Source organism: Scyliorhinus torazame, chromosome 16, assembly GCF_047496885.1.
Source record: "Scyliorhinus torazame isolate Kashiwa2021f chromosome 16, sScyTor2.1, whole genome shotgun sequence".
In the NCBI taxonomy this organism is placed as follows: domain Eukaryota; kingdom Metazoa; phylum Chordata; class Chondrichthyes; order Carcharhiniformes; family Scyliorhinidae; genus Scyliorhinus; species Scyliorhinus torazame.
In genome coordinates, this window is record NC_092722.1 from 190059858 (window position 1) to 190087614 (window position 27757).

The window sequence follows — 27757 nt, forward strand, 5'->3', positions numbered from 1 at the left end:
TTTAAAAGCAAACCTTCGGTTGCGCCCTTCATCCTTTGGCTGGTAAGCTCTACAGAGAGGGTAACTTCAGTGAACGCAATTTCCTGGCCGTTCCCACAGGTAATTATTATTTTTTTAAATGAATAAATAAGGGCTCCCTGCCCCTCATAAAGATGGCGGCCTGCGGGTATCCAAGGCGGTCGCCAAGGGTAACGGAGGCAGTGGGTGGGGTGTGAGCCAATGAGGGCGGGCGTTGTTGGGGGGTGCTGTCCCTGTCAGGAGGACATGTCTGACTCAGGCAGGGCCTTGGAGCTGAATATTCATCAATGTAAACCTGGCTGGCTCCCTGTTGCATGATCCACAGGCTGCTGAGCACTGAGAGGTAAGTGGGCACCTTTAAACAAAAACTTAAAAGGCACAATTCGTCCATTTTCAGGGTAAGGATTTCCTTTTCTTGTTTTTTTGTCAATTCTCAGCTGGGAGCTTCAGCATTTGTCCACCTGTCCAATATCTCTTATCTCAGAATGGATTAATTTATTTATTTTGTGCCTGCATTTTTCTTCTCTGCAGAGAAGGCTGGGTTCTCGCTGATGTGACGGGTGCTGGTCTGGTCGCCTATTCTTGCTGCGTAAGACTAATGAATGTTTGTTTGGATATTTGGCTATGTGGGCCATCACAGTTAAGGCTGTGATCATGTTCCTGTCTGTGCGCGAGCGCATTTGTGCACTCAAATATTCCCCGCTGTTGCCAGACTCCTAAATGACCCTCTTATGGACTGAACTGATCTCATCACACATCTTCTCTACTGAGCAGTACTACACTCTGTATGCTTCACCTGATGCCTGTGTCTATGTATTTACCTTGCGCATTTATCGTATGTCCTATGTTTTTTTAATGTATGGAACGATCTGCCTGGACTGTACGCAGAACAATACTTTTTACTGTACCTCGGTACACGTGACAATAAACAAATCCAATCTAGCAGAGCCAACAATCGGGTGTGGAGTCTCTTGGCTGATTTCAGCACCCCCACACCCGTTCGAGCCCAGAGATGCTGTGGTCAATTCCCTCTCTCCCGGATTATTAACTCAGCATAGATGAGGAATAGAGAGGTTACACACTGAAGTTCCAGCCAGTGCTCAGTGGGTGGTACACTTGCCTCTGAGACACAAGGTTGTCACCCCAGAGACCCAGGATCACAGGATGTTCTGTGCTGGCCAAGGTCATGTCTTTCAGGTCCGACATTGAAACCGAGACGCAACCTGCCATCTGAAGTTGGTGAAAAAGATCCCATGCCGCTATTTTGAAGAAAAGGAGGGAGTTCTCCCTGGTATCATAGTTAATATTTATCTTTCGACCATGGCCCAAATCAGATTATTTAGGCGTTATCACATTGTTGTTTGTGAGGATTTGCTGTGTGCAAATTAGCTCCACATTTCCTCCAAGTGATTACATTTTTTTAAAAAACTACATCATTAGTTGTGAAACATTTGGTTATCCGAAGATAATGAAAGGTGCTATAGCAATGCAAGTTTTTTCTCTAGCTGCTGTGTGGAGTTTAACTATTGTATTTAGGGACAGGGATGATTATTTTTACCTACTCCTTCCTTTCACTATGTATTTGGCTGTGCTTTTATGGGTCATCCACTATATAATCCTAAAATAACCTTGCTGTTAAAAAGAAAGAAGATTCAGCATCCACTGTGGGTGACTGATTGTCAGGTAGCGTGGTGGCATTGGGCTGACACTCTGGAACAGGCTGCCATCAGTAGAGTTCTCTCGTTCAGCTTGGGCACCATGCTTGGCCTGGGAGCTGTCTTTATTGTGGGGCCAAAAAGCAGTGATCTGAACATACTAAAAATGATGGCCAGGTGGAGATTCTCTGGTCCATTCGGTCTCCTCACGCAATGACGGTATCTTGTGTACCACAATGTATACACTCTCAAACCAAATGTACATACAAACCAAATCTATGGGATCTCCTGGGGAAAGTGCAAAACCAGGTGAAAACCTTTCACCCATCTAAAAATAAAGACTTGCATGTATACAGTGCTTTTCACCACCCCTCACAGTACTTTGCAGCCGAGGGAGCACTTTATGACGTAGAGTCACTGTTGTAATGTGGGATTGTGATTGAAACTAGTCCAGGTGATCATTGGTGCTGAATTTCCGGCAGTTACCTTTTGATGTGATGATGTGAGCATTGCTGGCGGGGTCAACATTTGTATCCCATCTCTAATTCCCTTTGAGAAAGTAGTGGTGAGCCGCCTTCTCAAATACAACTGAATGGCTTGCTTGGCCATTTCAGAGGGCAGTTAAGAGCCCAGCACATTGCCATGGCATATAACAACAACTTGTATTTATTTGTAGAGCACTTGTAGATGAGTATTCCAAAGAGGCATTAGAAAAGGCTAGTATGCAGGTACAGCAAGTAATAGGAAGGCTAATGGAATGTTATTTTTTATTGTGAGGGGAATTGATGACAGAAGTGGGGAAGTTAAGGCATCGGTGAGACCACATCTGGATTATTGTTTTGTACAGTATTGGTCTCCTTATTTTAGGAAGGATGTAAATGCGTTGGAAGCAGTTCAGAGAAGTTTTACTAGCCTAATACCTGGAATGGGCAGGTTGCCTTATGAGGAAAGGTTAAAGATGTTAGGTTTGTAGCCGTTAAGAGTTAGAAAAGTAAGATGCGACTTGATCGAAACCTTTAAGATCCCGTGGGATATGGACAGGATGGATGTGCAGAGGATGTTTCCTCTTGGCAGAGAATCTAGAGTGTCAAACGTATTAATGGTAAACGATTAGTGAAGGCTAGAGTGGGACCCATAGGGAGAAGCAGGGTAAACTGCTCACTGAAGCGGAGGGTATGGCAGTGGTACTAAAGGAGTACTTTGTTTCTGTCTTTATCAAATTAGAACATAAAACATAGAACATACAGTGCAGAAGGAGGCCATTCAGCCCATTGAGTCTGCACCGACCCAGTTAAGCCCTCACTTCCACCCTATCCCCCGAACCCAATAACCCCTCCTAACCTTTTTGGACACTAAGGGCAATTTAGCATGGCCAATCCACCTAACTTGCACATCTTTGGACTGTGGGTGGAAACCGGAGCACCTGGAGGAAACCCACGCAGACACTGGGAGAACGTGCAGACTCCTGACAGACAGTGACCCAGCAGGGAATTGAACTTGGGACCCTGGCGCTGTGAAGCCTCGGTGCTAACCACTGTGCTACCATACCGCCCTAGATGGTGACAATGATCCGGTTGAAAATGTGTGTGTTGAGCAACTGAGCAGTACAGTGATAGATAAAGAAAAGGCGCTAAAAAGGCTGGTAGCACTCCAGGTCGATAAGTCGCCAGGCCCAGATGGGATGCATCCTAATGCTGAGAGAGGTAAGGAGGCATATTGCAGAGCTGCTGACAATTTTCCAGGTCTCTGAACGCAGGATTAGTCCCGGGGGACTGGAGTATTGCAAATGTGATGCCATTGTTTAAGAAAGGGGCAAAGAACAACCCAGGAAACTACAGACCTGTCAGCTTGACATCAATAGTGGTAAAACGGATGGGGGCCATAATACGGGATGAGATTAATATACACTTAGAGAAAAATAAGTTAATACTAGACAGTCAACATGGCTTTCTCAAGGACAGGTCATGTCTGACAAATTTAATTGAGTTCTTTGATGAGGTGATACAAGCAGAGGATGAGGAGGGTAGTGACGTGAATGTTGTATATTTGGGCTTTCAGAAAGCATTTGATACGGTGCCACATGGAAGGTAAATTAAAAATGTTTGGGATTGATGGGTCCTTGGCAACATGAATTAGAAGTTGGCTAAGAGAAAAGAAACAGGGTGGGTATCGATGGGTATTTCTCAGACTAGATACGAGTTGAAAGTGGTGCGCCCCAGGGCTCCGTGTTGGGATCCTTGCTTTTTCAGATTTATGTGAATGATTTAGAGATGGGGGTTGAGGGCAAAATCTCTAAATTTGCAGATGATACCAAAGGGGAGAATAGTGAATTGTGAGGATAACGCTGAGCGACTTCAGAGGGACATTGACAATTTAGCCAAATAGGCAGACCCCTGGCAGATGAACTTCAATGCAGCGAAATGTGAGGTAATGCATTTTGTGAAGCATGAGAGGACAATATAGGCTCAATGGTACAACTTTGAGGGGAGTACAGGAGGAGAGGGACCTCATGGTTCAAGTGCATAATTTTCTGAAGGTGGCCAGGCAAGTTGTTAAGAAGGCTCATAGAATCCTCGGGTTTATGAATAGAGGCACAGAGTATAAAAGCAAGGAAGCAATGCCACACCGCTACAAATCATTGGTCAGACCACTTTTGAAGTATTGTGTTCCGTTCTGGGCACCTTATTTAAGGAAGGATGTTAAAGCCCTGGAGAGAGTGCAGAGGAGATTTACTAGAATGATACCAGGAATAAGGAATTTTAGATACAAGGAAAGGTGGAGAAATTGGGCTTTTACTCCTTGGAGCAGAGAAGATTATTGAGTGTTCAAAATTCAGAACAATTTTGACGGGGTAAAGAAGGATATTCTGTTTCCACTGGTTGGTATGTCAGTGACGAGGGGTCACAGTTTCAAGATGGTCAGCGAGAGAGCTAGAAGTACGATGAGGAGAAACCTTTTTACTCCGAGAGTTGTTGGGATTTGGAATATGCTGTCTGGAAGAGTAGTGGCGTCAGGTGTTTTAAAAGAGAGCTGGATATATATGTCCTACGTTTTTTCATGTATAGAACGATCTGTCTAGACCGTACGCAGAACAATACTTTTCACTGTACCTCAGTACACATGACAAATCAAATCCAAATACATATTTGAAAGGAATTAATTTAGAGGGCTATTAAGAATGGGACCAGCTGGGTAGTTCTTTTGGGAGCAGGTGCGGACACGATGGGCCGAATGGCCTCCTTCTGTGCTGTAAATAACAAACAAATAACTAGGGGGCACTGTTCAAAAACAAGGGTCAGTCATTGAAGACTGAGATGAGAGGAAATTGTTTCTCTGTGGATCAGGAGTCTCTGAAATTCCCTTCCTCAAAAGTCAGTGGAAATAGTGACTTTGGATATTTTTTTAAAAATAAATTTAGTGTACCCAATTCATTTTTTTTCCAATTAAGGGGCAATTTAGCGTGTTCAATCCACCTACCTTGCACATCTTTGGGTTGTGGGAGTGAAACCCACGCAAACACGGGGAGAATGTGCAAACTCCACATGGACAGTGACCCAGAGCCGGGATCGAACCTGGGACCTCGGCGCCGTGAGGCAACAGGGCTAACCCACTGCGCCACCATGCTGCCCCCTTTGGATATTTTTAACATGGAGCTAGATAAGTTCTTGATTTATAAGGAGGTGAAAGGTTTATGTTTGTAAACCAAAATATGACACTGAGCCACATAAAGGGAGTTTAGGGCAGGTGGCCTAAAGCTTGGTTCGAGAGACAAACTTTAAGGCATGTCTTAACTTGTATGTTAAAATGAAAAAAGTCAGTTCGAGAAACGGAGAGATTTAGGGAGGAAATTCCAACGGTGAGGGCCTTGACAACTGAAGGCATGACCACCAATGGTGTGATTCAAATTGGGGATATTCGAGGGTGGAATTTAAGGAGCACCGATATCTCAGAAATAAATAGGTAACACGAGGTTAGGTTAGCAGATTTCCTTCCCTAAAGGACGTTAAGGAACCAGTGGGTTTTTACAACAATCTGGTAGTTTTGTGGTCACCATTACTGAGTCGAGCTTGTTATCCGGGAATTATAGATGATTCAGTTTCCCAGCCACTGTGAGGGGATTGGTCTCTTGGTTATTAGTCTGGGTTTCTGGATTGCTAATTCAGTAACATTAACACTATGGTACCATTCCTTTAAATACTCTGTCTCCTTCTGGCCTCTGTGTTCCATACAGGATGTTTGAGTTGCCTATTCATTCAGTTTGCATAAACTGATGGGTGGCTGGTGCAAGCAGCTTCAGCAATAACTTTAAAAGGGAATTGGGTCGGTTATTGGAAAGGAAGGAATGGTCGGGCCATGATGGAAAGGACAGGAAAGTGGGATTCATTTATTTCAAAGAATTGGGGAAGGCTCCCTTGTGTGCTGTACCCATCTAAAATGCTTCAGGTAAAAAGGGGTTACATCGTCACCTTCCCTGAGCCAGGACCCATATTAGGTAAACATTCATCCCTCCACAACCATCATGTTCTGTTATACCAGAATTAGGAGCAGGAGGAGGCCATTCAGCCCCTCGAGGCGGCTCCACCATTCAGTAAGATCATGACTGATCTGATTGTGGCCTCCACGTTCGTTCCTACCCCCAATATCTTTTGACTCCCCTTGTTGGTCAAGAATTTATAAATTGTGAGTACCCAATTAAGGGGCAATTTAGCGAGGCCAATCCACCTAACCTGCACATCTTTGGGTTGTGGGGGCGAAACCCACGCAGGCACGGGGAGAATGTGCAAACTCCACACGGACAGTGACCCAGAGCCGGGATCAAACCCGGGTCCTCGGCGCCTTAAGACAGCAGTGCTAACCACTGCGCCACCGTGCTGCCCCTGGTCAATCTATCTATCTCGGTTTTTAAAATATTCAATGACCCTGTCTCCACGGCTCCCTGGGGAAGTGAGTTCCACAGACTCCTGACCCTCTGAGAGAGAAAACATCTCATCGCCGTCTTAAATGGGACACCCCTTTATTTCTAAGCTGTGAGCCCGAGCTCTAGTCACCCTGATTGAGCTGCTCGCAGAAAAATACCCCCCCCCCCCCCCCCCCCCACTGTGCAGCCCTTCCCAGGACCCTGACCTCACCACCTCGAAGGACGAGGGCGGCAGATGCATGGGAACACCATCACCTGCAATTTGCCTTTCCAAGTCACACACCATCCTGAGCTGAGACTATTATCAGGTCCCCTGCATTGCTGATACTGAATGTAAACAACAGCTGAGGAAGTCTCACTTGGAAAATCAAGATCCCCAACTGCGATATATCAGAGCTGCAACAAAAGGGCTCATGACTTATCACAGAACTTACTACAGAAAATTAGATTACATTCTTGCTGTTTTATTTGATTTTACAGGACGGGCGATAAACTGCCTGTTTGGGTGTGTGGTTTAGCACTTTAGAATGTCACGAGGATAAGCTGAAATACTCACTAAATACACTTGTTTTCTTTCCAAGCTCCCTTGCTGAGCTTTCAGATAATGGGGCTCCCTCAGGTGAATAACGGGTGGAACTGCAATATTTGAATTTATTGAATTTAATCCCATGCATCCAGTAATATCTAATAATGCTGACTGAATGGTGAGAATCATGTAGCATGCCTGGATTCTCAAATTCAATTAATCTACATACTACACTATTGAAGGCCTGCAATTCTAGAATTGCCTTCCTAAACCTCTGCCTGCGCCTCGTGTGTGTGTGTGTGTGTGTGTGTGTGTGTATCTCTCTCTCTCTCTCCCTTCCTTTGAATAGTTCCTCAACACACACCCCATGGTCAAGCATTCGAATCAGCAGTACGTGCTTGTATGGCTCTGCGCTAAATGCTGGTGAATATTTTTGTTTAGATCTATTTTTATTGAACAAGTTGCAGGTCAACATAACAGTGATACAGCTTGTGAGCACCCATGCAACGGATGTAGTACGAACAATTTGTCTTTTTTTGTAGTGCGGGCGCTGACCGCCCCCCCCCCAAGCTGCTGGCCACAAACAGGTCTCTGAAGATGGCAGTGAACAGCTTCCACCTCGAGTGGAACCCTTCCTCCGACCCCCTGATGCCAAATTTAATGTTTGCTAGCCTCAGGAATTCCGCCAGGTCGGCCAGCCAGGCTGAGGCCTTAGGTGATGCTGCCGATTACGTACATAGTAGACAAAAAGAATAATCGACAAAGTACATTGACAAATGGTACATTGACAATAGTGATTGGTTACAGTGCGGAACAAGGGGCCAAACGAAGCAAATACATGAGCAAGAGCAGCATAGGGTGTCGTGAATAGTGTTCTTACAGGGAACAGATCAGTCCGAGGGGGAGACGTTGAGGAGTCTTGTAGCTGTGGGGAAGAAGCTGTTCCTGTGTCTGGATGTGCGGGTCTTCAGACTTTGGTATCTTCTGTCTGGTGGAAGGGTCTGGAAGAGGGCAAAGCCTGGGTGGGAGGGGTCTCTGATAATGCTGTCTACCTTCCTGAGGCAGCGGGAGGTGTAGACAGAATCAATGGGAAGATGACCAGATTGTGTGGTGCGTTGGGCTGAGTTTGCCACACTCTGCAGTTTCTTGCGATCTTGGACCGAGCAGTTGCCATACCAGGCTGTGATGCAGCCGGATAGGATGCTCTGTATAGCACATCTCTAGACGTTTGTGAGAGTCGATGCAGACATGCCGAAGGTTGGACTTTCTTGACACCATTCAAGTAAGAGTTGTCGCCAGGCTATCAGGGAAGCGAAGGCCAGGGCATCGACCCCTCTCCCCTCGAGAGTTCTGGCTGTTCTGACACCCCAAAGACTGCCTATAATGGGCATGGTCCACCTTAACCCCCTCGACCTTGGACAAGGCTTTGGAAGAGTGTGGTCCAGAATCTGATCAGTCTTGGGCAGGACCAGAAAATGTGGGCGTGGTGGCCGGACCCCCTCTGACATCGCTCACATCCATCTTCCACTCCCGGGAAGAACCTGCTCATGCATGTCCCAGTCAGCTGTGGCCTGGTCATGCATGTCCCAGTCAGCTGTGGCCTGGTCATGCATGTCCCAGTCAGCTGTGCACTGGTCATGCATGTCCCAGTCAGCTGTGGCCTGGTCATGCATGTCCCAGTCAGCTGTGGCCTGGTCATGCATGTCCCAGTCAGCTGTGCCCTGGTCATGTGTGTCCCGGTCAGGTGTGCCCTGTGCACCACCTCCAGTTGCATCAGGTTCAGCCTTGCGCTTTAGGTGGTGGAGTTCACTCTGTGCAAGGATCTTGCTCCGGTGTCATCCTCCTAGCTCGAGGCCTAGTTCTTCCTCTCCCGTTTCGTCCAGTGGGTCCTTACCACCTCTAGCAGTGGTCTCTGTATATGTCCGTGCATTTTCCCTCCCCTAACTCATCCTGTGATATCAGTCTGTCTAGCAGGGTGTGCCTGGCTAACTGGGGGAACGATGGGGCCTCCTTGTGGAGGAAGTCCTGTATTTGAATGTACTGGGGCTTGTTCCCTTTTGGGAGCTGGATCTTCTCTGTTGGTTCCCCTGGGGTTGCCACTCTGCTGTCAACGTACAAGTCTCTGACCCTCAACACCCCTTCCTCCCATCTCATAGAATCATAGAATCATAGAAGTTTACAGCATGGAAACAGGCCCTTCGGCCCAACCAGTCCATGCCGCCCAGTTTTTTACCATTAAGCTAGTCCCAGTTGCCCGCACTTGGCCCATAACCTCTCCAAGGTTTATACATGCCATCCTTTCTCGCCCTGATGAATCTGTGATTTTTGAAGAGAGGAGCTGAGACAGATGTGTCTTTTAGTATAAAATGGTGCCTACGCTGGTTCCAGGCTCTGTGTGGCCATCACCAGGCTTATTTGGCCACGGGGAATGGGAGTGGGGCGGTGACCAGTGTCCGCGCGTCTCTTCCATTTGCACCCATTCCGCCCCCGACTCCCACACTTTCCACATTTGCTGCCCAGTGGTAGAACAGGAGGTTCGGCAGTGCCCGGATTCGCCACCGCTATGGGACTTTGTTTCCATTTAGTTGAATCGTGCCCTGTGAGTTGAGTGTGGATCTTTAACCCAGTTACTCACAGAAATGAATTTTTGTTTATTAGATTGGAGCATGACGCTGATCAAAGGAACCTTCACCTACTCGAGCGGTGAGGAGTATCATGGGGAGTGGAAAGAAGGTAAGTCTGCACTGCCTCTTATTGTACAGCCAGCAAGGTGCAACTGAGGCCATTATCCTGTCTCCCTGGAAAACGTCCTGGTGTCTTAACTGGGGTCCCTGTGATGTTGGCGCACATTGATACAACACCTTTTTAATCCAGTTAATGACCTGAGATACTTCATGGGGGATGGAGTGGGGATGAAATGGTAGGGGCCAGAGTCAAATGGCCCAAGGTGTTGGCAGAATGGCCTAGAGGCAATTTCAGTAAGGCCAGGTGTGGCCATTTAGAAGATGCTGAATTGTATTTATATAGTGTCTATGCAAAGACCCTGGAGACTGAGTAGTCGAGTAAATGGTAGTTGATTCATGGTCAAAAGAAATAGCTGCTATGGCGGCATAAACACACAGTATAAATTCCACACAGTGGGCAGCACGGTAGCACAGTGGTTAGCACTGTGGCTTCACAGCGCCAGGGTCCCAGGTTCGATTGCCCGCTGGATCACTGTGCAGAGTCTGCACGTTCTCCCCGAGTCTGCGTGGGTTTCCTCCGGGTGCTCCGGTTTCCTCCCACAGTCCAAGGACGTGCAAGGTTAGGTGGATTGGCCATGATAAATTGCCCTTAGTGTCCAAAAAGGTTAGTAGAGGTTAGTGGGTTACGGGGATAGGGTGGAAGTGAGGGCTTAAGTGGGTAGGTGCAGACTCGATGGGCCAAATGGCCTCCTTCTGCACTGTATGTTCTATATATCTATGTATAAGTCCCAGCCGGGACTACCAGGATGCCGGGCCCTGTCCGGGCCGGCTTTTATACAAGTTAATTATGCACGCCAGCTGGGCGGGCCTCCGCACACTAGCGGGAATCTTGTATTCCATGAGTCCCACGACTCGTGGTTGCGCTGCTGGCAGTGGTGCGTCTGGGTCGGGTGGGATGTAGCGATTCGTCGATCGCCTTTTTGGCGACGAATGCCAGAGGGACGCTGCTGGGGGTTTGGCTCTGGTCACGGTGCGCCAGTGAGTGCAAACGCTTCAGTGTCCATATCCGAGGCCGAGTCATCGTTGTCTTGACAGTCTGGATGCTGGACCACAATCGGTTGTACCCCTTGACTATGCAGTGGTATCCGAGGTGATTGAGGCACCAATGTACCTCCCGTGGCTTCCTCCGAGGCAGGCTGTCTGCCATTGAGGTGGTCCACATGTTTCCCCACGGTCTTCTCTCGGGTTCTGATCTTGTACGATCGGAGCCCTGTTTTCTCCAACACGTCCCCAGGGACCCAGTGAGTGGCGTCATCAAAATTCCAGACATCTACGGCATCCCCCGGTTCAAAACGTCTCCCAGGCATCCAGTGGTCGTGATATTTCTTCTGACACTCCTGTTCTGACTCTACCTTTCTGCCAAGACTTGGAAACGTCAGGCTCAGGCAGGTTCAGAGGCACCAGCCCATTAATAACTCAGCCGGGGACACTCCAGCAGGGGGGCAGATTCTGGTGCTCCTGAAATGCTGGGCACCTTTGTACCACTGTCTGTCATCACCGATCCCTAGCCACCAGACATAGCTCCTCGCCATCATCTTCTGGCTGTCCACTATGCAGGTCTTGCAGGATCGACTCTTGACCCGGCCACAGGGTGACCACCAGAGCTCCCCATAGGAGGATGCCATCCTCCACACCAAAGCTCCTGCTGCTTCATGATGGAGGGAAGCAAGGCTGCCGGGTAGATTGACATGGTGAAGTTTCGGCAGCGTGGGATCCCTCTGGGTCCACGTTCGGATCTGCGCAGCTGTGATTGGAAGAGTATCCATGAAGCTCTGTGCTGCCACAATTTTGTCCGTCATTTGTGGAGAGGAGACACACAGGCAGCAGGAAACTACTGAGCGTGCTGCTGAAATGTATACTCCTAGGCTAATAACAAGGCCGTGTGTTGGATTCGGGCTGAGAGTATGAGGGTAACCCTTTGTCCTCCTTGAAATGCCCCAGCAGAGGTTCATGGTCCGTGATGTTAAAAAAAGTGGCGCCCGTAGACATATTGATGGAACCTTTTCACCGCATATATCATGGCTAGGCCTTCTTACTCTATCTGGGCGAAGCGGCGCTCTGCATCTGCATGAGTCCGGAAGCATACGCTACAGGATGTTGTCCCACCAATGCCGTATGAGGAGGCACTGCATGTGAGGACAAGCAGCCGTGAAGGATCGGAATGGGTCAACAACTGGGAAGATAACAGCTGTTTCCTCTTCTGGGAAAATGCTTCCTGTTTCGGAGCTCCCCAAGCCCGCCATTGATTCTTCCTGAATAATGTGCGAAGAGGAGCTAACAGGGCAGCAAAATTCAGGATAAATTTCCCATAATAGTTCACAAACCCCCAAAATGACGTCAATTTGGTCATGTTTTCTGGTGTTGGCCTGGCTTTATGGCCTGGACCTTTTCCTCCACTGGATGCAAGCCATCCTTGTCCACACAGTAACGCAGGTTTGTTTGACTGAAAGACACACTTGCCTCTCTCAGAGACAGATGCCCGCTTGGGAGAATTGCGTGAGGGCCTTTTCCGGATTGCCAAAGTGATCCTTCTCGGTGGACCCAGCACGCGGCATGGGATATCTGTCCAGGCAGGAGGCCCTGTTCACGGACATTTTATAATCGTCGCAGAGATGAACTGACCTATCGGCTTTAACTCCGGGACCACTGGTGCGACCATTCTGCAAATCAGACTGTGTGTATGATGCCCAAGGGCTCCAGGCGCCGTAACTCCGTTTCCACCTTCGTGTGCAAGGTATAGCGGATCGGTCGTGCTCTGGCGGGCCTCCAGGCCAATGTAGATTCAGGACTTAGCCCCCTTTGTTTGAGCCAGGCCCTCCTGGAATACCTCCGGATATTTCCTGAGGACCCCGTACAGACTGCCGGTGCCCATCTGAAAAATCTGCTGCGAGTCCAAACACCGTGTTCGTAGCCAATCACGACTCAACAGATTGGGCCCCAGCCCCGTACCACTATTAACCTCAAGCTGACTGTCTGCTGCCTGTGGGTCACCGGGGTCAAGGTGGTTCCTATAATGTTAGCGGTCCCCCAGTTTATGTGGCCAATCTGGCCTTGGTATCTCACGAGCTGAATGGCAAGATGCCCATGTGAAGCCGGTGGAAGGTCTGCTGACTGATGATGGAGACGGCAGCCCCCCCCCCCGTGTCTATCTCCATCACTAGAGGCCCATTTTCTTGCAGTGTGATCTGAATTGGTGCCACTTTATGGGCAGTGATGCAATTCAGCTGCATCAAATCATCCTCCTCCGGGTGGACCACGTGCAACGCCCTGGCTCGAGGCAACCTTATCGTCTGCCCAGGGCGGCATGTTGTTTGCCGATTCTGGCGGCCTTGGTTGCCATTGGCTATGTCGCTGGCACTCCCCGCCTTTCTCTGAGGAGGCGTCACAAAGGTTATTGCAGTCTGTCACGACTTCACAAAGCAATCAACAGCTAATTAAGTGCTTTTTACAAGTGTAATTGTAGCAATTAACACCATGTTGGAAATGTGACAGCTAATTTGCATGTAGTAAGGTCACATGTACAGCAAGGGGCTAAATGACTGGATAACCTGTTTCAGTGATGTTGCCTTGAGGAATAAATATTGGTCAGAACTCTGGGGAGAATTTCCCTGCTCTTTGAAATGGGTCTTGAGAGGGCAGGTGGAGCACGGTTTAACATTTCGTGTGAAAGTACAAAGCTCTTTCAGTACTGCACTGGAGTGTTAGCTTAGACGTGCGCTCAAACATCGAGAGTAGCTTTCTGACTCCGAGGTGAAGGTGCTACCCATTCGACCACAACTGACATTTAGGAAGCAACTGGATTGTGACCTAGTTGTGTAATCTGCAATCAATGATGAAATCACACTTCCACACCCGTCACCTTGAACTGTGAAACCATCCTGAGTGGCGCTGTTGTAATCGTCACCCACTCTACCAAAGTTACATATGGAGAAAGAGTTTTGATAATGGCTGGATAAAGGACTCTTTTGCTGAGTCAGTAGAGGGAGCAATCCGCCATGGCGAATTTCAGTATAACTACAACCACTTGCATTTATATAGTACCCTTTAATGTAATAAATGTCCTAAGGTGCTTCATAGCATCATAGAATTTACAGTGTAGAAGGAGGCCATTTGGCCCATCAAGTCTGCACCAGCTCTTGGAAAGAGCACCCTACCCAAGCCCACACCTCCGCTCTTCCAACTTCTTCCATCGGGCAGGAGATACGGAAGTCTGAGAACACGCACGAACAGACTCAAAAACAGCTTCTTCCCCACTCACCAGACTCCTAAATGACCCTCTTATGGACTGACCTCATTAACACTACACCCTATATGCTTCATCCGATGCCTGTGCTTATGTAGTTATATTGTATATGTTGTGTTGCCCTATTATGTATTTTCTTTTATTCCCTTTTCTTCTCATGTACTTAATGGTCTGTTGAGCTGCTCGCAGAAAAATACTTTTCACTGTACCTCGGTACACGTGACAATAAACAAATCCAATCCAATCTAACCCCACCCAACACTAAGGGCAATTTTGGACACTAAAGGCAATTGAGCACGGCCAATCCATCTAACCTGCACATCTTTCGACTGTGGGAGGAAACCGGAGTACCAGGAGGAAACCCATGCAGACACGGGGAGAACGTGCAGACTCCACACAGACCGTGATCTAAGCCGGGAATCGAACCTGGGACCCGAGCGCTGTGAAGCCACAGTGCTATCCACTTGTGCTTCCTTGCTGCCCCTCAATCACCCCATGTCTGCTTGGGTCTCACCACCACTACCCAGAGATATGCAGGGTAGGTCGATTGGCCACAGTAAATTGCCCCTTAATTGGAAAAACAAATTATTAAACAAAATTTGACACCCACATTTGAATCGATGCAGAAGAGGCCCATCGAGTCTACACCTGACCTGTCTACCTAATCCCATCCTAATCCCACCGAGTCGACACCTGACCTGTCTACCTAATCCCATTCGCCAGCACTTGACCAATAGCCTTGAAGTCATAGAATCATAGAAAGGTTACAGCACAGAAGGAGGCCATTCAGCCCATCTTGTCCATGCCAGCCTGAGGACACCCAGATGCCCTTTCTAATCCCACTTTCCTAACCCTAACCCTGTAGCATAGGGCACTTAAGATGCAGATCCAGACACTTTTAAAAAGAGTTTAGGGTCTCTGCCTCCACCACTAACTCGGGCAGCGAATTCCAGACTCCCACTAACCTCTCTGCGTAAAAAGGTTTATCCTCTAGTCCCCTCGACACCTTCTGCCTCATATCTTGCACCTATTTCCCTGGTTCTAGAATTCTCCACCAAGGCAATCTCTTGCCCTCATAATTTTGAACATCTCAATTATGTCACCCTTCAGTCTTCTTTGTTCCAAGGAAAATAACTCCAACCTATCCAATCTCTCCTGGTAGCTACACTTTTCCAGCCTTGGCAACATTCTTGTAAACCTCCTCTGCACCCTCTCCAGAGCAATAACGTCCTTCCTGTAATGTGGTGACCAGAACTGCACTCAATACTCCAGTTGTGGCCTCACAGGGTTTTATACAATTCCAGCATTATATCCTTACTTTTATATTCTATACTCTGCCAATGAAGGAGAGCATTCCATAAGCTTTCTTAACAACCTTGTCTACTTGAACTGCTGCCTTTAGGGACCTGTGCACCTGTACACCAAGATCTCTCACTTCATCTACCCCTCCTGGTATATTCCCGTTTATTGTGTACTCCCTACAACTGTTTGACCTCCCTAAATGCATGACCTCACCCATCTCGGTGTTAAATTCCATCTGCCACTTTCTCATCTATATCGTTCTGGAGATTATCGCTATCCTTACACTGTCCACCTCTCGGCCAATCTTTGAGTTGTCTGCTTGAATGTTATGACGTGCCAAGTGCTCATCCAGGTACTTTTTAAAGGATGTGAAGCAACCCGTCTCTACCCCCCTCCCAGGCCGTGCGTTCCAGACCGTCACCACTCTCTGGGTAAAAAAAAAAAAAGGTTTTCGTCAAATCCTCATGACCCTCCCCTTCAACCTGTGTCCTCTCATAACTGACCCTTCAACTAAGGAAAACAGCTGCTCCCTATCCACCCTATTCATGCCCCTCAGCACGGTAGCACAGTGGTTAGCACTGATGCCTCACAGCGCCAGGGCCCCAGGTTTGATTCCCGGTTTGGGCCCCCCCCCCGGTGTCTGCGTGGGTTTCCTCCGGGTGCTCCGGTTTCCTCCCACAAGTCCCGAAAGACGTGCTGTTAGGTGAATTGGGCATTCTGAACTCTTCCTCCGTGTACCTGAACAGGCGCCGGAGTGTGGCGACTAGGGGATTTTCACTTCATTGCAGTGTTAATGTAAACCTACTTGTGACAATAAAGATTATTGTTAAAAAATTATTATTAGAATCCTGTACACCTCGATCAGGTCGCCCCCTCAGTTTTCTCTGCTCCAGCGAAAACAACCCAACCCAAATGGAGATCCCGGGATCAGGACTATAATATTTCCCGTGACCTCCATTTGGGTTATAACATTGCTGTAGACTTTGGGGGGTGGGTGGGGAAGGGAAGGAGTGTTATACCCCAATCCAACCTCTCCATAACTTAAATGTTCCATCCCAGGCAACACCCTGGTGAATCGCCTCTGCACCCCCTCGACTGCAATCACATCCTTCCTATAATGTGGTGACCAGTATTGCACACAGTGCTCCAGCTGTGGCCTCACCAAAGTTCTATATAACTCCAACGTGACCTCCCTGCTTTTATAATCTATGCCTCGATTGATAAAAGCAAGTGTCCCATCTGCCTTTTTCACCACCCTATTAACCTGCCCTTCTGACTTCGGAGATCTATGGACTAACACAACAAGGTCCGTTTGTTCCTTTGGAACTTCCCAGTGTCAGGCCATTTATTGAATACTTTCTTGTCAAATTTCTCCTTCCAAAGTGAATCACCTCACACTTTTCAGGGGTAAATTCCATCTGCCGCTTATCCGCCCATTTGACCATCCCGTCTAAATCTTCCTGTAACCCAAGCCACTCAACCTCACTGTTAACCACCCGGCCAATCTTTGTGTCATCCGCAAACTTACTGATCCTACTCCCCACATAGTCATCTATGTTGTTTATATAAATGACAAACAATAGGGGACCCGGCATGGATCCCTGTGGTACGCCACTGGTCACTGGCTTCCAGTCACTAAGGCAGCCGTCTGTCATCACCCTCTGTCTCCTCCGGCTAAGCCAATCCACCCTATCAAGTTACCCTGTATCCCATGTGCCTTCTTTATAAGTCTCCCATGTGGGACTTTGTCAAAGGCTTTGTTGAAATCCACATAAACTACATCAACTGCACTACCCTCATCGACACACCTGGTCACATCCTCAAACAATTCAATCAAATTTGTTAGGCATGACCTCCTTTTGACAAAGCCATGTTGACCATCCCTGATCAAACCTAGCCTCTCCAAGTGGAGATAGATTCTCTCCTTCAGAATTTTCTCCAATAGTTTCCCTACCACTGACCCGAGATTGGTCTGTAGTTCCCTGCAGATTGGTCAAAGAGATAGATTTTAAGGAGGTTTCATAGTTGAAAAGAGAGGTTTGAGGAAATTCCAGAGTTTTGGGCCTAGGTTGCTGAAGGCATGACTGGCAATGGTGGAGCGATGAAAACCAGGGTTGGAGGAGAGCAGAGATTTTGGAGGGTTGTTGGGCCAGAGTGGGTTATGGAGATGGGGGTGAAGCCAAGGAGATATTTCAACACGAGGATAGCATAGGCATGTTTAATCAGGAGCCACCTCAAGCCAATGATGGATGGATGGACCTTAGCGTTGTTTTCAAATTTAGCGTACCCAATTTTTTTTCCAATTAAAGGGCAATTTAGTGCGGCCAATCTACCTACCCCGCACATCATTTTGGGTTGTGGGGGTGAGACCCACGCAGACGCGGGGAGAATGTGCAAACTCCACACTGACAATGACCCGGGGCCGGGATCGAACCCGGGTCCTCGCTGCCGTGAGGCGGCCGTGCTAAGCACGGCACCACTGTGCAGCCCGGATGGCACTTACTTGACAAAGCATAATATTGACAAAGACTCACACAGACTCAAAATGTTAGCGTCCTTCTCTCTCCACAGATGCTGTCAGACCTGCTGAGATTGTTCAGTATTTACTCCTTTGGTTTCAGATTCCAGCATCCGCAGTAATTTGCTTTTACATTGCAACATTGCAATATATTTGCTTAAACTCTTACTTTTGCCATCCTTTACAGTGATTGGGACCCATATGATGGAACAGTGCCTCCAGCAGCTGGAGGGTACATGGAGGGACAAGGGACATGTTTCCAAGGACCTTTGTGTTCAGGCTGTCACCATTGACTTTTTATGCTGACCATTCCCTCCCTGGCCCCAACTCCTTTCCTGAGGGCCCCATATCTGGCTACATGGGCAGCAACGCCACTCTCCAGTAGTTCAGCCAAGTGGGTCAGTGCAAAGCTGAATCGCGGATGTCAGGAAACCATCTGCACCGAAGTGTGGCTTCGCCGAGCACAAGGTCATTTCAGTCTGATTAGCTGGATAGGAATCTTTTAGGCGGCAGAGGCAATGGGTTTGGAAGGTGCCTGGCGAAGGAGGCTTGGTGACTTGCTGCAGTGCATCTTGTACATCGTACCCACTCTGGCACTGTGTGCTGATGGTGGAGGGAGTGAATGTTTAAGGCAGTGGGTGGTGTATCAATTAAGTGGGCTGGCTTTTCTTGTTGGTGTCAAGCTTCTAGAGTCCTGTTGCAACTGCACCCATCCAAGCAAGTGGAGAGTATTCTTTCACACTCCTGTGAAAGATGGGCAGAAAGCCTTCTTCGGTGTTAGCAGGTGAACCACTTGCCATAGAATACCCAGCCTCTGACGCTGAGGCCAATTTGTAGCACGTCTCAAACGCTACTCCATTTAAGGTCAGCACAAACCCAGGGATCAAAGCCGGTGAGTTCCAGATTTCCACATGGCCGTTTCCCCCGTGAGTTGCCAGACTAGTATTGACTGAACTGTATTGCTCTGCAACGCCATTCACGCTTGTGACCTTTTACCCTTCCACTGCACCAGGTCGCCGGCATGGGATGGGGCAGCTGAGGTTTGCAGACGGCAGCAGCTACGGCGGCCAGTTTGAGAACGGCCTGTTCAGTGGCCACGGGACGCTGGTCTTCTCTGATGGCTCGAGGTAAGCTGGAGTCCAGGCAGGAGGCTCGGAAATAGCCGCCCACTTCTCAATCTGCCAGTAAATCTCAAACACAATAATTAACTTTCATTTATACATTGCCTTTCACAACCTCAGGACTGCCCAAATCACATTGCCAACGAGGGGGTGTTTTTGGTGATAGTTGTTGTAATATACGGAAAGGTCGAAGCTAATTTGTATACAGCAAGATCCCACAAATTGCAAAGTGATAACCAAATCATCTATCTCTTAGTGATTGATCGAAGGATAAATGTTGGCCAGGACCCCATGGAGAACTCCCTGGCGGCTCTTCAAAGATCCATGGGATCTCTTTTATGCCTATGAGAGAGCAGACAGTGCCGTGTCATCTGGTGGATGGATTAAAATCAATGCATGTTTTTATAGTTAAATGTGGCCCCTATATTCAGCGACTACTTGATCAGAAACTGTTGAGGGCCTGCCAATGTGCATCCCTGTCATTTTCAAAGTGAATTCTCTCCTGTGCCTGTTTGTCGATATCAGACAGTCTGTCTAACTGCTAAGATAACAGTTGTGTGCCTGCATTGTTGTTCCCCTTTTTGCCAGAGGGTGTTGCTGTAGCATATAGTCCAGCTTTGAACAGCATATACAGCCTTTCTGTTGGGCTTCTCCAAAGCGCACACTTTTCACCGACCTTACAGCCTTGTTTCAGACATGGACAAAAAGAGCTGAGCACCAGAGTGACTGCTCTTGACATCAAGGCAGCATTTGATCAAGTGTGGCATCCAGGAGGCCTCGCAAAACTGGCATCAATGGGAATCGGGGAACATTCTCTGCTGGTTGGATCATACCCGGCACAAAGGAAAATGGTTGTGGTTGTTGGAGGTCAATCATCTCCGCTCCAGGACATCACTGTAGGAGTTCCTCAAGGTCGTGTACTTGGTCCAACCATCTTCAGCTGCTTCATCAATGACCTTCCTTCCATCATAAGGTCAGAAGTGGGGATGTTCGCTGATGACTGCACAATGTTCAGCATCGTTTGCGACTACTCATACTGAACCATTCCACGTGCAAAGCTTGGGCTGACAAGTGGCAAGTAACATTTGCACCACACAAGCGCCAGGCAATGACCATATCCAATAAGATGGCCCCTTGACATTCAATGGCATTACATCGCTAAATCCCCACTATCAACATCCAGGTGGTTACCATTGACCAGAAACTGAACTGGACTAGACACATTAATACTGTGGCTACCAGAGTAAGTCAAAGGCTAGGAATCCTGCGGAGAGTAACTCACCTCTTGGCCCCCCAAAGCCTGTCCACCATCTACAAGGCACAAGTCAGGAGTGTAACGGAACATTTTCTACTTGCCTGGATGAGTGCAGCTCCAACAACACTCAAGACCTTTGAGTCCAGGGCAGCACGGTGGCGCAGTTGTTAGCACTGCTGCCTACGGCACTGAGGACCCGGGTTCAATCACGACCCCGGGTCACCGTCCGTGTGGAGTTTGCACATTCTCCCTGTGTCGACATGGGTTTCGCCCCCACAACCCAAAGATGTGCAGGTTAGGTGGATTGGCCATGCTAAGTTGCCCCTTAATTGGGGAAAAAGAAAATTGGGTATTCTAAATTTTTTTTTAAAACGCTTGATTCCATCCAGGACAAAGCAGCCTCGCTTGATTGCTGTTCCTTCCACAAACATTCAATCGCTCCATTACCGATACACTGTAGAAGCAGTGTGTGCCATCTACAAGATGCACTGCAGTAACTCACCAAGGCTCCTTCAACAGCACCTTCCAAACCCACGACCTCTACCATCGAGAAGGACAAGAGCAGCAGATACCTGGGAACCCCACCACCTGGAGGTTCCCCTCCCAGTCACTCACCACCCTGACTTGGAAATATATCACCGTTCCTTCACTGTCGCTGCGGCAACATCCTGGAACTCCCTCCCTAACAGCACTGCGGGTGTACCTACACCACATGGACTGCAGCTCACTACCTGGTCAAGGGTAACGCGGGATGGGCAATAAATGCTGGCCCACCCAACGACGCCCACATCCCGGAAATGAATAAATACATTTTTAAAACCTCTTATTTATATTCCTGCAGCTTCATTCGAGGATTACCAGGGCCTCTCTGGTGTTTCTTTGCCCCAGGGATACTTGCAGTAATTTGTGGCGCCTCTTTCTCCACATTGAGTGAGATCATGGGGGTGATTCATAGGGCAAAAAACAAAGTCCGTTTCGGGTGCGTATTGCGGGGTGCTTCTCGGCATCTAAAGCGCTGAGAAAGTCCCCACTATTCAACGTCACTTTGCTGAAGTTTTTTGGCCATGCGGGGAACGCCCTGTCGAGCTGGCACATCTATAATGACTAGTTCAGCTCACCAGTTCAAGAAGGGGTCTTGCTAATTGTGGCACCATTTTTAAAGGCAGCCCCTGGCCGGGATTCTCCGATCCCGCGGCCAAGTTCTGACACCGGCGTCAAAAGCGGCGTGAGCCACTCCGGCGTCAACGAGCCTCCAGGCCCAGGTATCCACCCCTTCCTAGGGGGCTAGTATGGCGCCAGAGTGGTATCCGCTGCTCCAGCGCTCGAAAGCCGGCGCACCACGGCTGCCGCGAGTCCGCGCATGCGCGTGGGTTCCCGCCTCCGCACCAGTCCCCGGGCAATATGGCGGAGCCCTACAGGGGTCCGGCGTGGAGGAACATAGGCCCCCCACAGAATTAGCCCGCCTGCCGATCGGTAGGCTCCGATCGCGGGCCAGGCCACCGTGACGGCCCCCCCGGAGTCAGATCCCCCCCCCCTCCCCACCAGGACAGCCCCCGTAGCCAGAACTCCGAGGTCCCGCGCCGCCGGGACTCGGGCCATCGAGGCACGGAGAATCGCCGAGGGGCCGCTTTCAACAGCCCCCGACTGGCGCGGCGGCGACTCGCGGGTGGCAGAGAATCGGCGGCCCGGCATTGGAGCGACGTGGCGCAATTCTCACCCCCCCCGCCAGAGAATCCCGGCCCCTATCTTTTGACCCCCCCCCCCATTCCCACCTCAGTGACCCAACTTGCCTCTTCCGGGGTCCTCGAGCCCCAACCACCCCATCCCTCATGGGCAACCTGGCACCCAGGCACTGGCAGCCTGGCATGCCAGGTGCCCAGGTGGCAGTGCCAGCAGGAGTGCCAGGGTGACATCCTGCCCAATGCCGAACCACCCGAGGGTCTCCCAGGCGCCGGGAGAATCCCGCACAGACATTTTTAAATGAGCTTTTAAATATGCTAATCTGGATCCCCCCCCCCCAGTGAGGTCGAGATCCAGATCCAGATCGCGATGTCGCGCGAGATTCCATTCAATCTCGCCAGATGTGTCGGGCGTCGCGAATCTTGAGAGGTTTCTTGCGCGATTCAGCCGCTTCATGTCTGGCCTGACGAGGCCGGTAGATCGTCCCCCACTAGAAGCAGCACACTAGCAATCAAGGGGGGATGTTCTGATCTGTAAAGCTCATTTACACACTGCCTTTACCAACTGAATCAACGGGGGTAATGCAGGGGTGGCGGGGTGTGTGCATGTGTGAAACTGGCCTGCTTTTTAAGGGGAAATTGAAGTCGAATCTGCTAGGTCTTGTCACTGCTGAGCGGGATACACGTTGCATTTGTACCAGGCAGTGAATACTGAGGGATGTCAAGTGGAGATCGTGAAGGGACTTGGTGAAGTAGAGATGAGGAAGATGTTTCCACTTGTGGGAGTCCCAAAATAGGGTTCATAGATAACCACCTGCAACTGTACAGAACCTTTTTAATGCAGTGAACCATTGCAAGAAATTATAAATATCATCGCAATGAATGCAGTTGGTGATTTGGGAGAAGCCTCTACCCGGAGAGTGGTGAGAATGTGGAACTCGCACCCACAGGGTAGCATAGATTCATTCAGGGGAATCCAGGTAAGTACATGAGTGAGCAAGGAATAGAAGGGTTATACTGACAGGGTGAGATGAAGGGTGGGAAGAAGTTCATATGGAGCATAAACACCAGCTTGGATCGAGCTGAGTGGCCCATTTCTTTTTTTAAATAAATTTATAAAGTACCCAATTCATTTTTTCCAATTAAGGGGCAACTTAGCGCAGCCAATCCACCTCCCCTGCACATTTTTGGGTTGTGGGGGCGAAACCCACGCAGACACGGGGAGAATGTGCAAACTCCACACGGACAGTGACCCAGAGCCGGGATCGAACCTGGGACCTCGGTGCCGCGAGGCTGCAGTGCTAACCCGCTGTGCCACCGTGCTGCCCCTGAATGGCCCATTTCTGCCCCTGGTTGGTTGGACTGTGTTAAACTGAAGCAAAGGTAGCGGTTCGCGGGCAGCTTAAGAACGGACAGTGCCTCTTTACATATTAAAACTCTGTGGTTTCTGTCGTCAGGTATGAGGGGGAGTTTGTACAGGGCAAGTTCCAAGGAGTTGGGGTCTTCACTCGATATGATGGGATGAAGTTTGAAGGAGAGTTCAAAAATGGACGCGTGGAAGGATATGGTAAGTCGTGATCGATCAACTCAATTAATATCTTTGAGTATGTTGAGAAAACCTTTTGGTGAGAAGTAATCTAGCCAGGGCAAGCTCAATTCAACCCAATTCGGTCTGACAGGGGTTACAAACAGAAAATGCTGGAAGTACTCAGCAGGTCTGGTAGCGTCTGTGGAGAGAGAGAAACCGAGCTAATGTTTCGGGTTGATGACCGTTCAGTTTTGATTATAGATTTCCTGCATCTACAATATTTTGCTTTTGTGTTCAGTCTAACCAGTCTGAAGAAAGGTCAATTCAGCCTGGTTCAGCACCTCAAACTAGTGTTCCTTAACCTGACACAGCCCGCCCTAGCTCAGCTCAGTCTAACCCAATCCAGTCCAGTTCAGGCAATTTCCATCTGAACTTAGTTTTTCCGTGATCCGTTCCTGTCGGAGGCTGTGCTTCGCTGGCTGAGAATGAATGAAAAAAGCAAGGGCATACGGCAATCCAGGATAGGTTATGTCACGGCTGAAGTTATGATTTCCTCAGAAAATTCAATTTGGAGTATCCTCTCTTGTTGATCTCGTTCGTGAACACAGCAATGGTGGACTCCCCGCCCCCGCCTGACAAGTGAGAATCTGGTCACCTAAATGGGTGATTTTTTTTTTTGTAAGAAGATCCATGGGCGGGATTCACCGACCCTCCGCGGCAGAATCGTTCACGCCGGAAATCCGGTGCTTCCGCGTTTCTCCCCGGACCCGCCAGGCTCGCGCGATCGACGCGCGCCGGTCGGGGGCCGTTCGAACAGGCCCCCGCTGTGATTCTCCGCGGTCGACCGACTGAACACCCGCCAGCGGGTTTACATGTGGTACCACCCGGCGGGAGCTGGGACCTGCAGCTGCCGTGGCGGTCCTGGTGGAGGGCGGGGGTATCTGACTCCAGGGGGGGCCTCAGCGGTGGCCAGGCCCGTGATCGGGGGCCACCGATCGGCGGGCCATCGCGATCTGGGAGGGACCTACCTTTCTCCGCCCGGGCCGGCTGCTATGTCGGCGGCGCCTGCTCCGAGGTGGGCAGCCGTGCATATGCGTGGACCCGCTTGCGGCCGCCGTGCGCATGCGCGGTCTGGCTTGCAGGGCCCTGCCAGCAGCCAGAGCTGCGGGACGCATGCCGGGGCTCTGCTAGACCCCTGGAAAATGGAGAATCACCAAGGACCTTCGGGGAAAAAGTGATTCTCGCCCGTTTTCCGGCAGGCGTGTGGACTTAGTCTCCAGAAGGGAGAATCCCGCCCAGTGAGTTCGAAAGTGTGTGGCACAGTGGTTAGCACTGCCGCCTCACAGCGCCAGCGACACCCGGTTTCGAATCCAACCTTGGGTGACTGTCTGTGCGGAGTCTGTACGTTCTCCCCTAATCTGCGTGGGTTTCCTCCAGGTGCTCCAGTTTCCTCCCACAGTCCAAAGCTGTGCCGGTTAGGTGGGGTTACGGGGATAGGACGGGGGAGTGGGCCAAGGTGGGGTGTTCTTTCAGAGGGCTGGTGCAGATTCGATGGGCCGAATGGCTGCCTCCTGCACTGTGGGGATTCTATGGATCTACCTGCAATTTACTTTGGGTTGCCAACTAACCTCAGTGCTCAGCCAGTGATGAACTGCGGAGGGAATGTGGATTGGGATATTTATTTTCTGGAAACCCTGCAAACCAGTGCCCAATGGGCCAGATGGTCCTTGCTCAAGATGCAGTGAAAGACTTTGTTGTGTTCCTTGCAGAGAATCATAAGGAAATGTGACCTTTAAGGCCAAGTGATTCAGGAAATAAGTTAAGAAACTTCTTCAATGTGTGGATTTGTATCCCACATAACGCAGTAGGTGCTAGCTCAATTCATAATCTAAAGCTGAGATCAGTAGTTTTTTGGGTAGCCAAGGGTATTTAAGGGACATGGATCCTAGTTGGATGAGGTAGCATACAGAACAATCGTGATCTCATTGAATGGTGGACCAGGATTAAGTGGCTGAATAGCCTCTTCCTGGGTTGCTCAACTGCAGGGTTTTAACCACAGCTTAAACCGTGCGCCTGTATCTCTCGGCTGAAGTAACATTGCCTGTCTTCCACTCAGGTCTGCTAATGTTCTCCGATGGCTCGTGCGGGCACCCGAGAAACGAGGGCATCTTCGAGAACAACAGGCTGTGTAAACGGGAGAAATGTCAAGCCGTGATCCAGAGAGCACAGGCGAGCGCGAAGAGCGCACGGGGTCTCCCCCTGTAACCACTCCTCTGCGTGTCAAGTCAATTTAACGGCTCATCCTATCCATGTGGGAGGACGCAGAGAGACGGTCTTTGCCTTCAGAACTGTTAACTTCCAAACTGTGAATTCCAATTGTGGTCTCTCTTCCATTTCCTTCCCAGTCTGTCTAACAATATAGTGGGTAGCCCAGGCACGGGAGGCACGCAGGTTCCATTTGCTGGGTTCCCAACTTACAGCTGCAGTTCTTGAGAAGTTTGGTCGGGGGAAGACTTGGCGCCTAGCTGCCCTTTCATGCAGACTGCAAACAGTATTGTCTGCAGGACTTTGTGCGGGGCGGTGTGGTGTCAAGGAGGCAGAGGGTCAGGCTGTTGGATGGGGGGGTGGGGGGGTTGACTTTGGGAGAATTTTCCCTAAAGATGTCCCTGAGTCCTCTAAATCTCTTTCTGACTCACTGGCCTCTCAACTCGGTTGCAGCTTGGAGAGGCCGAATGCAGAGGCCTCTGTCAGCTTAGCTTGGTCAACTAATGTGACTCTGCAGCGCAACACAGTAGGCTCCTGACCGGCTCTCCCATCCCCCACCAAACAAAGGGCCAACCTGCAACTAATCATTGTTATTCCGCATCATTGGATTTGTTCCAAATTATTACGTTTAAATGGCTCAACAGGGTGGCCAATTAGCAAAAATAGCAGAGGATAAAATGGGTAGAATTCACTTAGCGAATGATCTGGAATTATCTGCTCAGGGTGGAGGAAGCAGATTTAATATTCATTTTCAAAAGGGAATATACATGTACCTGAAGTAGGAAAAGCATTTGCAGGGTTATGGGGAGTTAGTGTAGGGTGGGACTAGTTGGATGGCTCTTTCCGAGAGACCGCGCAGGCTCAAGTGGCCGAATAGCCGCTTCCCGTACTGTTAGAGGGACTGATTATGTCATGGTTGCCTGGTGGGGACCAGCTTATCCTGTCACTCAGATACACCAACCCTGTACCATCTTCCCAATACAGCATCAGCATCCTCGTATAAAATCAAATTACCGTGGGGGCTGAAAATCTGAAATAAGAGGGAATTCTGGGCAGACTCAGCAAGGCTGGCAGCATCTGTGGAGAGAGAAACGGAGTTAACGTTTCGAGTACGTACGACCCTCCTGCAGAGCTGGAGAAGGAGTCATCTGGACTTGAAACATCATTACCTCTGTTTCTCTCTCTCCACAGATGCTGTCTGACCTGCTGAGATTTTCCAGCACTTTCTGTTTTCATTGCAGTGTCCTAGGGCGGGATTTCTCTTCTCCCGCCCCCCCCCCCCCATGGTGTGTTTTGCACAGGAAGCCCGCCATTTGCCGGGTTTCCCATTGTTCACACCCTCCGCCGCAGGGAATCCGTGGTTGGGAACAGCCAGAAAATCCCTCCCCTTGTGTTTTCTCTTTGTGAGCTGCAACAGTAAGGGACAAAGTTTAAATCTTTTCCCACCCTTGGACATGTCTGAAGTTGGTGACACCTGCAGCCCTTTAGTGTTCCGATCCTGGATTTATCCAGCAGGCCTTCCCAAATCTCCGGTCCCACAAATATCTAATGGGGGAAAAAAATGTCCAACGGAGACCCCACGCTTGGTGGGCCACATGAGTCAGGGTGTCAAACACCATATCCTGGCCTTGATAACTCTTCTTACCAATCCAGTCCAGCTGTTGATCTCCCCCCCCCCCCCCCCCCGGCAGTTGTAAACACATTCTGCTTGGCTTTGGGGAGGCAGTGGTATTGTGGCTGGACTAGTCTTCCAGAGACCCAGGGTGATGCTCTGGGGCTGGAACCCTACCATGGCAGATGGTGAAATGTAAATTTGATACAAATCTGGAATTAAAGTCTAATGACTACCATGAAAGGATTGCCATTTAAAAACCCATGTGGTTTACTACTGTCCTTTAGGGAAGGAAATCTGGTGTCCTTACCTGGTCTGGCCAACATATGACCCCAGACCCACAGTAATATGATTGACTCTTACCCAGCCAGCA

The 27757-nt window shown here is 49.4% G+C and overlaps 2 protein-coding genes across 2 annotated transcripts in view; one reads left to right on the forward strand and one right to left on the reverse strand.

The window, feature by feature from the left end:
• Positions 1–27757, reverse strand: part of hoga1 (4-hydroxy-2-oxoglutarate aldolase 1) — a 77920-nt gene that overhangs the window by 17848 nt on the left and 32315 nt on the right. The gene's annotated exons all lie outside the window — the stretch shown is intronic.
• On the forward strand, positions 247–27452 carry morn4 (MORN repeat containing 4). Its single transcript, XM_072479651.1, has 5 exons — positions 247–361; positions 9776–9850; positions 18937–19051; positions 23437–23546; positions 25624–27452. Exons 2-5 carry the CDS (start codon positions 9784–9786, stop codon positions 25770–25772), a joined length of 441 nt encoding a protein of 146 aa, XP_072335752.1. The 5' UTR covers positions 247–361; positions 9776–9783; the 3' UTR covers positions 25773–27452.